General features: G+C 45.8%; 1 protein-coding gene across 2 annotated transcripts in view; it reads left to right on the top strand.

Annotated features, from left to right (window-relative positions):
* KDELR2 (KDEL endoplasmic reticulum protein retention receptor 2) overlaps positions 1 to 2,761 on the top strand; it is a 23,544-nt gene extending 20,783 nt beyond the window's left edge. For both annotated transcript variants that reach the window (XM_017533798.1, XM_017533799.2), the window contains one exon: positions 2,299 to 2,761. In XM_017533798.1, coding sequence (XP_017389287.1) covers positions 2,299 to 2,333 — 35 coding nt within the window. In that variant the 3' untranslated portion in view covers positions 2,334 to 2,761. The remainder of the gene's footprint in view (positions 1 to 2,298) is intronic.
* Positions 2,762 to 13,039: the final 10,278 nt, after the last annotated feature.

The following is a 13,039-nucleotide window of genomic DNA, read 5'->3' as shown; positions in this document are numbered from 1 at the left end:
GAGTAGCTGGGACCACAGGCACATGCCATCATGCCTGGCTAATTGTTTTGTATTTTTAGTAGAGACAGGGTTTCGCCGTGTTGGCCAGGATGGTCTCGATCTCTTGACCTCATGATCTGCCCACCTTGGCCTCTCAAAGTGCTGAGATTACAGGCGTGAGCCACCACGCCCAGCCAGGGTGTCATCTTTTTAAATATAACAACGCTTTTCCTTTTGTGATAGATTTCCTAAAATGGCATGTTTTCATTGTAAAAAATTCATCTGGTGTTTTAGTAAACATTAACACCAGATACTTTTCAATGCATACACAGACACATGACTTAAACTCTGCGTGCTGATCTATAACTGCTTTTATTCCACTCACATTTTTCATGTCACTAGAAATCTACATAGTTTTTGTTTTTTGTTTTTTGTTTTTTTTTTTGAGACAGAGTCTTGCTCTGTTGCCAGGCACCAGGCTGGAGTGCAGTGGCGCAATCTCAGCTCACTGCAACCTCCGCCTCCTGGGTTCAAACAATTCTGCCTCAGCCTCCTGAGTAGCTGGGACCACAGGTGCACACCACCACGCCCAGCTAATTTTTGTATTTTTTAGTAGAGATGGGGTTTCACCATGGTCTTGATCTCTTGACCTTGTGATCTGCCCACCTCGGCTTCCCAAAGTGCTGAGATTACAGATGTGAGCCACCGTGCCCAGCCTAAAAATCTGCATAATTTTCAGTAGCCACAGAGTGTTTCATTATGTGCATATACCATAATTTATTTACCCAGCCCCCTATTTATGGGTGGTCAGGCTGTTACTGGTTTGCTGTTAAAATCCAGTCATTAAATCAGCATCCTTATCTATACGTGTTTTTGCATTTGTATGAATATAGGACATGTGAACTTACAAAAATCTGATGAACACTATCATCCTTGTTTAGGAAAAAAGAGCATATTTATGCATATGTAACCCAAATGCATGCATATAGTTTTGGGAGGTTCAGGAGCACCTGAAACCCAACCACAGATCCCAGGCTAAGAATCCAGCTATCCAATAATATTCCTAATGGTGGTGGAATTGCTAGGTAAAAGAGCATATATAGACCGGGTGCAGTGGCTCACGCCTGTAATCTTAACATTTTGGGAGGCTGAGGCAGGTAGATCACCTGAGGTTAGGAGTTTGAGACCAGCCTTTTCATGGCGAAACCCCATCTCTACTAAAAATACAAAATTAGCCAGGTGTGGTGGCACGTGCCTGTAATCCCAGCTACTTGGGAGACTGAAGCAGGAGAATCTCTTGAACCCGGGAGGCAGAAGTTGCAATGAGCTAAGATTGTGCCATTGCATTCTAGCCTGGGCAACAAGAGCAAAACTGAGTCTCAAAAAAAAAAAGATTTTAAAAAAAGCATATCTTATTTCTCACCTTTTTTTTCTTTTTTCTTTTTTTGAGACAGATTCTTGCGCTGTCACTCAGGCTAGAGTGCAGTGACGGGATCTCGGCTCACTGCAACCCCTGCCTCCCAACTTCAAGCGATTCTCCTGCCTCAGCCTCCTGGATAGCTGAGGTTATAGTTGTGTGCCAACACACCTGGCTAATTTTGTATTTTTAGTAGAGATGGGGTTTTGCCATGTTGCCAGACTGGTCTTGAACTCCTGACCTCAGGAGATCCACCCACCTCAGCCTCCCAAAGTTATGGGATTATAGGCAGGAGCTGCCTTGCCCACCCATCCTTTTTGTTTTTTTCTTTCTTTTCAAAGGGACAGGGTCTCACTCTGTCACCCGGGCTGCAAGAATGCAGTGCCGTGATCTTAGCTCACTGCAGCCCCAAACTCCTGGGCTCAAGTGATCCTCCCTGCTCAGCCTTCTGAGTAGCTGGGACTACAGGTGCATGCCACCACACCTGGCTCATTTAAAAAAAAAATTTTATAGAGATGGGGTCGCTCTCACTTGGTTGCTTATGCTCGTATTGAACTCCTGGCTTCAAGGGATCCTCCTACCCTTGCCTGCCAACGTGCTGGGATTACAGGTGTGAGCCGCTGCACCCGGCCTTTATGTTTCAGTACCCAGAATTTCATATGCTTCCCTACATAAGCTATATTTTACTATATTGATTAGGGTGAAAGCCATAATAACAAAAAGCCACTATGAATTTAGTGGCACGTTGGATCAAATTTGCATTTTTAAAATACAATTGCTTATTTCCTATACCTTACTATGTAGAATCTTGTGTGTGGGAGACTTCTAGGAATGGAAAGGAGGAAGCTAAGTTTGTCAGCATCAGTAACTTTTGTTTTCTTTTCCTCTCTTTGAAATTCTAGTACTCAAGGGAAAGAAGCTCAGTTTGCCAGCATAAGTGCCAAAGACCATCACCAGCATCTGTCCTTCAGGGTGCTTGGACAGATTTCTTACCACAGCAAAGGCATAAGATGCTTGATACGGAAAATCAGAAACTTAACTCTTTTGTTGCAGATAGTCATCAGTGGCTCTGTAAGAATGCAGAGGAGAAGAGCCAGAAGGTTTCTGTTTAATGCATCTTGCCTTATCTTTTTTTATTACTGTGTACAAAGATTTTTTTACACAAAGAAACTTAATGCTGTATTAATAAATTCAGTGTGTAGCTTCAATTGGGATAGTTTCAAAAGTGAAGATTTTTGTGAGGAATAAGTGCAAATGTTCTTTTTTTATTTTAAAAAATTCTTTGAAACTGTTGAGTCTTTGTGTCTGCAATGAAATTGTACTCCTTGACAGTTGGTAGATTATATATTCTTCCACCTATCAAAATTGCATTCCACTATATTTATTTTTTGCCAGAAGATGAGCTCTATTTGTTTGAAATCTGAGACACTATGTTTAATTGGATGTATCTGTTCAAATTTATTCCCACGTGATGTGGAACTCCTTTGTTGGATGTCACAACACTACATTTAAGGTTGGTAAGGATGACTTGCAGGTCCATGGTTTTCATTACCAAAATTTTAAGATTCTGAATGTCGATGGAGTCTCACTGAAGAGTTACCAAAGGTGCCTGCCCTCCTCCCCTGCTGGAATGTGTCAGTTGGAGACTGTCCCAAGGGTGCCGAAGAATCCAGTGGCAGGGGTTCTGACTGCTTTCCATCTGAGTGTGGGATGGGAAGGGTGTTCATGATCATTTGGATATAGGAGTCTACTGCTATGAGGAATGGAACACAAGTAGTTAACCTATCACTTTCATTTACAATGCCAAAAGATGTCTACAATCGTGTCCCTGCTCAGATTCAAACAGTTTTCCGTGTCACTTTTTGGTGGTAAGATGATTTACAGTTTTTTTTTTTTAATTGACAGCACCACTTACCATTCCTTATATTCTTTTTGTTCTGTGTGGTTTTTTTCTTTTTATTTAACCCACAGTCAACATCATAGTTTCTTGTTTTGTTTTACTGAGCTCTTGTAAGACTTATGTTACCATCCTAAAAAACACTATATTAAACATAGAATAAATTGTCCTTTTTATGAATTAGGCTTTTGAAACATCCTGTGTTGGGATGATTTTTTTGTTTTTCTTTTCTTTTTTTTTTTTTTTAAAGGCGGGGTTTTACCATGTTGGTCAGGCTGGTGTTGAACTCCTGACCTCAGGTGATCCGCCCGCCTTGGCCTCCAAAGTGCTTGGATTACAGGCGTGAGCCACCGCGCCCGGCTGATTTTTTTTGTTTTTCAATTGGCAACAAAAGCTCTGTAGGGCTGCAAACATTTAAAGTCTATATAATCATCTTTAAGACATTCTGTATTTTGTGGAAATATTAGATTTTTTTTTCCTGATTTTGCCATTATATGGATTTGCTATTTTTTTTTATTAATACAAAAGTATAAGACTTTGTTTTTTATGTGATACACCATAAATATTAAAGTGTTGAATACTAACAGTGCTTACTACGGAAAGGATGTATTTTTGCTTTCTGAATTTCAATGTCTTCTGGAGGAAGGGTGCAGGATGGGTTTCATTTGTATCTAGTGTGTGTCTTAACATCTTTCTAAATCGGCAGTGTAACTGCATAGTTTAACTTTCTGTGTCTCCCTCATTTTTTCCCTCTTTGCCTCATGTTTTTGCTTTTGTGTATCAGAGCATCTTTCTTTACAGCATCCTGGTCTTGCATTAGTTTCTGTGGTCTTTTTTCATCCTCCTTGAAGATTCTGAGCAGAGGGAGGCTGGGAAGTCTGGCGCAGTAGGTGAGCAGCCGCTTGCTGCCCAGTCCAGGGTGGGTGGGGTGCACACCTGTCTTTGTGCATGCAAATCCGACACAGCTGGCACATCCGCTGGAGAGCACAACCCATGGAAGGGTCTGGAAGCTGCATGTAGCGATGCCTTCTGCAGTCATCCTACCCAAGTAAAAGTAACTTTGGCTACGTTGTTACCACTGTTTTGTGGTCAGCCAGGAGGACATCTTAGCAATGGTGCCTGCGATGGAGTGCGGGACTGGGCCTCATCCTCGCTGGCGTTGGGAACCAAGGCCTTGTATGCCACGCCTTATGAAGCACTGTTTCACAGTTACTTTCACTTCCCGAATAAAGGTTACCAGGTAATTAATTTTTTTTATTGAGGTGTTTGTGTGTTTTTCAGTGTAAGCATGATGAGAAATAAAGCAAAGGTCAGAGATTTGTCCAGTAACTGATATTACAGGAAAAGCTGTTTTCCAGCCAGGCCTGGTGGCTCATTCCTGTAACCACAGCACTTTGGGAGGCTAAGGCAGGCGGATCACTTGAGGCCAAGAGTTTCAGACCAGCCTGGGCAACATAGCAAGACCACGTCTCCATTTTAAAGAGAAAGGTTTCTTGGCCATTGGCTTCTTAACAGAGACCAATCCATTCCCCTGTCCAGTTCAATCACAGAGAAACTTTGAAGAAGTTTCTAGCTTCCTCACGCTCTGGCCAAGAGAAGAGCAGGTGGAGAAGGGGTTTTTATGGAGATCATAGTGATTTATGGGAACCCTAAGTAAGAAAAGCACACGCTTTGGGCCCAGTCCTGTGTTGAGACTTGGCTCCCTCGCCTACACTCCCTGACCCTGGACTTCACATGAGCCTCATTGCCCTCACTTACGTAGGTAAACTCCCAGGGATTTCTGTGCGGTTTAAATGAGCCACTGTTGGCAAAGCTCACGGCCAGAGCTTGATACACATCCAGTAACAACCTTTGCCCCACCTGACTTTGTGTTTAGTTTGTGACAGCTGCTTCAAAAGCTGGTTGGGAACTGGTTTCTGGCAGAAATCCCTCTGGCCCATTTGATATGGGTCAGTTTTGCCAGAAGGTTCACAATGCTTGTTTGGCGAGGTATAGAAATTGACTCTGGCCAGGCACAGTGGCTCATGCCTGTAATCCCAGCACTTTGGGAAGCTGAGGTGGGTGGATCACTTGAGGTCAGGGGTTCGAGACCAGCCTGGCCAACACAGTGAAACCCCGCCTGTACTAAAAATACAAAAATAAGCTGGGTGTGGCGGCGTACACCTATAATCTCAGCTACTCGGGAGACTGAGGCACAAGAATCACTTGAACATGGGAGGCAGAGGTTGCAGCAAGCTGAGATTGTGCCACTGCACTCCAGCCTGGGCAACAGAGTGAGACTCTATCTCAAATAAATAAATAAATAAAATAATTTTAGGTAACTTCCAAAAGCATCCACCCATCTAAGTCTTGCTTGATTGGGTCTGTGTGGGTTTTTTCTGTGTGCCTCCGTCCTCTAGTGTCCAGATGTGGAATTTCCAAGAAACCAGAGCTCTGCCTAATACTACCCAGCCATCCCCACAACTATCCAGGTTAACTGGAATCTGTAGCCTGGATTCTGCTGGAGGTGCTGTGGGTGTTTCTCTAGTTTTGAAACAACTCCTTTTGTCCCTGCACTTTAAAAGGCATTTGCAGCATAACATAGTACATATCCTTTTAAGCAAAGACAAGGGTACTTTTTTACAATACTAAAATACTCTGTTCTAGTTTCACTTTGGGCACTTAAAAAGCGAGTCGCCTGGCATGGTGGCTAACGCATGTAATCCCAGCAGTTTGGGAGGCCGAGGCAGGCAGATCACCTGAGATCAGGAGTTCAAGACCAGCTTAGCCAACATGGTGAACCCCCATCTCTACTAAAAATACAAAAATTAGCCAGGTGTGGTGGCAGGGGCCTGTAATGCCAGCTACTTGGGAGGCTGAGGCAGAAGAATCATTGGAACTTGGGAGACAGAGGTTGCAGTGAGCTGAGATCATGCCACTGCACTCCAGCCTGGGTGACAGAGCAAGACTTCATCTTGAACAAAAAAGTGAGAGTCTTTAAGCAAACCCCACACTACAACTGACTCCATTACCAAAACTGAATGAAAACACAGAACCTATTTACTGATCTAATAAGGTATCTGTGACAATAAGTGGACCTGTATGGATGACTCAAAATGAAGTTAATATAAAAAAATTTTTTAAAAAAGCCGGTGCAGTAGCTCACGCCTGTAATCCAGGACTTTGGGAGGCCAAGGTGGATGAAATCACCTGAGGTCAGGAGTTCGACACCAGCCTGACCAACATGGAGAAACTCTGTCTATACTAAAAATACAAAAATTGTTGGGGCATGGTGGCACATGCCTGTAATCTCAGCTACTTGGGAGGCTGGAGCAGGAGAATTGCTTGAACCTGGGAGGCAGAGGTTGCAGTAAGCTGAAATTGCAATATTGCACTCCAGCCTGGGCAACAAGAGCAAAACACCGTCTCAAAAAAAATTGAAAAAATTTTAAAGACCTGTAATCCAGAAACTGGTGTGTGCTCTGAAACTAAAAAAGTTACTTGTTTACTTTGAGGTCTGAGAACTGAAGATCTCAACACTTTAAAAAATGCTTTAAAAAAATCCAGATTTCCGGCTGGGCATGGTGGCTTACACCTGTAATCCCAGCACTTTGGGAGCCCGAGGCAGGTAGATCACTGAGGTCAGGAGTTCAACATGGTGAAATCCAGTCTCTACTAAAAATACAAAAATTAGCTGGGCATGGTGGCCCACGCCTGAAATTCCAGGTGCTATGGAGGCTGAGACAAAAGAATTGCTTGAAACCAGGAGGCAGAGGTTTCACTGAGCCGAGATCTTGCCACTGCACTGCAGTCTCGGCGACTGAGTGAGACTATGTCTCAAAAAAAAAAAAAGAATTGAGGCAGGAGAGGCTGGTGGCAGTGGCTCATCCCTGTAATCCTAGCAGCAGGGCAGATCACTTGAGGTCCAGAAACTCCCTCTCATAAATAAAAAAAAATAAAGGAGTAGGTAAGAGATAACAAACATGATGTACTGTCAGGGGCTGATTATGTGCAATGAAGAAAACTAAGGCAGCATAAGGAATAGAGACTGACAGTTTTGCTGTTTTGAGATAAGGTAGTCAGGGAAGGCCTCTTTGAAGCCACGATGCTTGAGCTGAGGCCTGAATGATGTGGGAGATACTAATGAGGCAGGAGAAGGGCGCGGTGGCTCACATCTGTAATCCCAGCACTTTGGGAGCCCAAGTTGGGCGGATCACTGGTCAGGAGTTCAAGACCAGCTTGAGCAACATGGTGAAATCTGGTCTGTACTAAAAATATAAAAATTAGCTGGGCATGGTGGCTCACCCCTGTAATCCCAGCCCTTTAGGAGGCCAAGGTGGGGCAGATCACTTGAGGTCAAGAATTCGAGACCAGCCATGGCCAACATGGCAAAAATACAAAAATTAGCTGTGTTGTGGCACACACCTATAAATCCAGCTACTCAGGAGGCTGCGGCAGGAGAATCGCTTGAACTCTGGAGGCTGAGGTTACAGTAAAGCTGAGATCGTACCACTGCACTCCAGCCTGGGTGACAGAGTAAGACTCCATCTCAAAAAAAAAAAAAAAGAAAGAAAAAAAGGGGGGGCAGGAGAATAGGAAATGGGTGTAACCAATGGTTAACAAGGGTTAAGGCAGAAGCAAAAGATCAGCAGGTGTAGCCAGTTCTGGGCAGGATTAGGCAGCATAGAGGCCACATCTTCAGTGATAACAAGACAGAAGTTTCCACTTTAGCCAGGGATGTTAACCAAATTGTTTTAGCTTAATAAAAACCCTAATTGAGGGTCTCTTGAGCTGCTTGGTCAAGCTCACTCCCCTCTGAGTTGCAGTTTTGTGCCAATCTGTGCTTTTGTCACTCCATTTGTTTGTTTTGTCTTTTGTTGATTGGTTTTATTTTTTTTGTTGTTGCTTTATGCGTTTTTGGTTGCAATTTTGTTCTTGTTTCCCAGCCTGGATGCAATCTTGGCTAATTGCAATCTCTGTCTCCCCGGTTCAAGTGATTCTCTTGCTTCAGCTTCACAAGTAGCTGGGATTACAGGTGCCCACCACCACGCCCAGCTAATTAAAAAAAAATTTTTAGCCAGAGCAATCAGGCAAGAAAAAGAAATAAAGGGTATTCAAATAGGAAAGGAGGAAGTCAAATTGTCTCTATTTGCAAACGACATGATTGTATATTTAGAAGACCCCATCGTCTCAGCCCAAAATCTCCTGAAACTGATAAGCAACTTCAGCAATGTCTCAGGATACAAAATCAATGTGCAAAGATCACAAGCATTCCTATACACCAATAACAGACTTAAAGAGAGCCAAATCAAGAACGAACTGCCATTCACAATTGCTACAAAGAGAATAAAATACCAAGGAATACAACTAATAAGGAACGTAAAGACCTCTTCAAGGAGAGCTACAAACCACTGCTCAACAAAATAAGAGAGGACAGAAACAGATGGAGAGACATTCCATGTTCATGGTTAGGAAGAATCAATATTGTGAAAATGGCCATACTGCCCAAAGTAATTTACAGATTCAACGCTGTCCCCATCAGGCCACCAATGACCTTCTTCACAGAACAGGAAGAAACTACCTTAAACTTCATATGGAACCAAAAGAGAGCCCGCATAGCCAAGTCAATTCTAAGCAAAAAGAACAAAGCAGGAGGTATCATACTACCTGACTTTAAACTATACTATAAACAATACTACAAGGCTACAGTAATCAAAACAGCATGGTACTGGTACCAAAACAGAGATATAGACCAATGGAACAGAACAGAAGCCTTGGAGGTGACACAACATATCTACAACCATCTGATCTTTGACAAACCAGACAAAAACAAGCAATGGGGAAAGGATTCCCTGTTTAATAAATGGTGTTGGGAAAACTGGCTAGCTGTGTGCAGAAAGCAGAAACTGGACCCCTTCCTGACACCTTACACTAAAAGTAACTCCAGATGGATTAAAGACTTAAACATAAGACCTAACACCATANCAGCCTCCTGAGTAGCTGGGATTACAGGCACGCGCCACCATGCCCAGCTAATTTTTTGTATTTTTAGTAGAGATGGGGTTTCACCATGTTGACCAGGATGGTCTCGATCTCTCTTGACCTCGTGATCCACCCGCCTCGGCCTCCCAAAGTGCTGGGATTACAGGCGTGAGCCACCGCGCCCGGCCAGCAATTTGTTTTTTTAGGTGGAGTATTGCTCTGTTGCCCAGGCTGGAGTGCAGTGGTATGAACTCAGCTCACTGCAACCTCTGCCTCCTGGGTTCAAGCAATTCTCCTGACTCAGCCTCCCCAGTAGCTGAAATTACAGGTGCATAACACCATCCCCAGCTAATTGTTTTGAGGCTGAGTCTCGCTCTGTTGCTCAGGCTGGAGAAGAGTGGCACAATCTCGGCTCACTGCAACCTCCATCTCCCAGGTTCTAGTGATTCTCCTGCCTCAGCCTCCCAAGCAGCTGGGACTACAGGCACGTGCCACCACACCCAGCTAACTTTTGTATTTTCAGTAAGATGGGATTTCACCCTGTTGGCTAGGCTATTCTAGAACTCCTGACCTCAAGTGATCCACTGGCCTCAGCTTCCCAAAGTGCTGGGATTACAGGCGTAAGACACTGGGCCAGCCCCACTTACTCTTTATATGTAATCAGTTATTCATTCATTAAGCATTTAAGAATGCCTATAATGTGCTCTATTGAACAAGACAGACAAGGTGCCTCTGCTCATGAAACTTACACTTTAAAGGAGGAGATAAGAGATAATTAACATGACGTACTGTCAGGGGCTGATTATGTGCAATGAAGAAAACTAAAGCAGAATAAGGAATAGAGACTGACAGTTTTGCTGTTTTAGATAAGATGGTCAGGGAAGGCCTCTTTAAAGCAGTGATCCTTGAGCTGAGGCCTGAATGACGTGAGAGACAGTAATGAGTTAGGAGCAGAGTACGGTGGCTCACACCTGTAATCCCAGCACTTTGGGAGCCTCAGGTGGGCGGATCACTTGAGGTCAGTTCAAGACCAGCCTGAGCAACGTGGCTAAATCTTGTCTCTATTAAAAACACAAAAATTAGCTGGGCATGGTGGAACATAATCTCCCAAAGTGCTGGGATTACAGGCATGAGCCACTACACCCGACTGAAATTTCAATTTTATAGGGAGGAACTCCTCAGGCTTGGAGGAATTAGCCCAAAGACCCAGGCTGTCAAGTGGTGGATGTGGGACTCATACCCAGGTCTGTGAGACTTGCAAGCATGGGCAACATTGCCTCCATCTCTGCCCCTTGCTGTAAGGAACTCCATTTTAGAAACCCCTCCAGTTCATGGTCTGAAGCCACCCCGCAGCTGAGCGCTTCTGAGTACCCCCACCTTCATCTCCTGCCTGGGCTCATCACCCCACGGTGCATTCTCATTCTGCTGTGCCCTCTTTAGCAGCCACGGTGACTTTGGGAACATTGAGAACCTTTGTGCCCCCTTTAGCAGCCAGGCTGACTTTGTGAACCTTGAGCAGGTTGGGACTTCGCAAGGCTGCACTTAGTGCATAAAATTACACTCCAGCCCCTGGGAAACGCCTTTCCCTAGTAGTCACACATCACAAGTTTATAATGGCTCATTATTCTGGGTTTCCTTTTCCAGGGATATTCCTCCTGCAGGTATTTCTGTTACTGGATGGAAAGCCTTGGCTGTGAGTTGGTCAGGTGCTTGGTGCATTGAACTGAGAATTGCAACACAAGGCTGGGTGTGGTGGCTCACACCTGTAATCCCAGAACTTTGGGAGGCCAAAGCAGGAGGATCACCTGAAGTCAGGAGTTTGAGACCAGCTGGCCAACATGGCGAAACCCTGTCTCTACTAAAAATATAGAAATAAGCCAGATGTGGTGGCACACACCTGTAATCCCAGCGACTCGGGAGGCTGAGGCAGGAGAATCCCTTGAACTCGGGAGGTGGAGGCTGCAGTGAGCAGAGATTGCCCCACTGTACTCCAGCCTGGGCAACAAGAGCTAAATTCCACGTTAAAAAAAAAAAATTGAAACAGAAAATGCACAAAGCAACAAAAATAAAACGAATCGACAAAAGACAAAACAAATGGAGTAACAAAAACACAGATTGACGAACAAAAATCACAATTTGGTGGGGGGGGGCGGTGGCTCACGGCTGTAATCCTAGCACTTTGGGAGGCCGAGGCGGGCGGATCACCAGCCTGACCAACGTGGTGAAACGTCGTCTCTACTATAAATACAAAAATTAGCCAGGGGTGGTGGCTGGCACCTGTAATCACAGCTACGCGGGAGCCTGAGGCCGGAGAATCTTCTGAACCCGGGAGGCGGAGCTTGCAGTGAGAGCAGAGCACACAAACTGCACTCCAGCCTGGGCAACTGAGCGAGACTCCGTATAAAAAAAAAATAAGGCCGGGCGCGGTGGCTCACGCCTGTAATCCCAGCACTTTGGGAGGCCGAGGCGGGTGGATCACGAGGTCAAGAGATCGAGACCATCCTGGTCAACATGGTGAAACCCCGTCTCTACTAAAAATACAAAAAATTAGCTGGGCATGGTGGAGCGTGCCTGCAGTCCCGGCTACTCGGGAGGCTGAGGCAGGAGAATTGCCTGAACCCAGGAGGCAGAGGTTGCGGTGAGCCAAGATCGCGTCATTGCACTCCAGCCTGGGTAACAGGAGCGAAACTCCGTCTCAAAATAAATAAATAAATAAATAAATAAAATAAAAAACCACTCCAAAAAAAAACCTCGAAAAAGGAAAAGGAAATATCACCAGAACCGATATTACTGCACTTTTCATGAAAATGAAAAAGGAAATACCAGAACGGATTTCACCGATCTGCAAACCTGCAAGCAACTGCCAGCGGCTTCGGTCAGCGTTTTTGCGCAGGCGTAGAGGGCTCCGGCGGAGGCGGCGGCATGGGGCTCAATGAGCCTGCGCAGGTCTCGGAGTCGGAGTGAGCACACGCCAGGTTCCCGCCCTCGCTGCGCCTGCGCGTCGGCGCAGACAATTTGGTGGCGGCGCCTGGCTGGGGCTGCGTTGAGCTCTGTGAGCTGCGCGCGGGGTCTGCCCGGAGTACAGGCGACCGGACCTTCGCCATGCCGGGGATGGTGCTCTTCGGCCGGCGCTGGGCCATCGCCAGCGACGACTTGGTCTTCCCAGGGTTCTTCGAGCTGGTTGTGCGAGTGCTGTGGTAAGGACGGCGGCTATGGGGGCGGTGGAGCGCACCGGGGAGGGCGCGGGGGTGGGGGGCGAGCTGTTCCCTGAGACGGTGACAGAAGTGGCTTCCCGAGCTCTTTCGTGGTCCCAGTGCTGGCCACGCAACCTCTTACCGACTTCTCACCACCGCCCGAAGAGGTGGGCAGTGGTGCTGTGTCAATTTGACGGATAACAAACCGAATCCCCCGGAGTGTGTGGGCCGGACCCGGGGTCACACAGGGAAGCTTGAAAGTCCGCGCTGCACCACACGAGCACCCCTCGGTGTGCAGCGCCAAGACCTGACTGGGAGCGGCGAGGGTGTCACCGCCGCCTCGAGGTCATGGCCTCGAGGTCTCCTTTCTCCAGTCGGGAGCAGCAACTTGTGCCCTTCCTTTCTTTTGTACGGAAAAGCAGAGCACTTGAATCTGCAAAATGAAGGATGGGAAAAAATACCGAGCCAGTTGTGGCTGCATTTGGTGAGAAACAGACAGGCTCAACATACAACGCTGTTGTCTTTCAAAGTGTGGAATCAGTGGGAAGTGGCATTGGTGCCTGAAGTCTGTTCCCAGAGGATCTGTATAGG

Source organism: Cebus imitator, unplaced genomic scaffold (genome assembly GCF_001604975.1).
Source record: "Cebus imitator isolate Cc_AM_T3 unplaced genomic scaffold, Cebus_imitator-1.0 Scaffold82, whole genome shotgun sequence".
Classification (NCBI taxonomy): Eukaryota; Metazoa; Chordata; class Mammalia; order Primates; family Cebidae; genus Cebus; species Cebus imitator.
The sequence above is the reverse complement of the archived record's forward strand: the minus strand, read 5'-3'. Positions and strand labels throughout refer to the sequence as shown.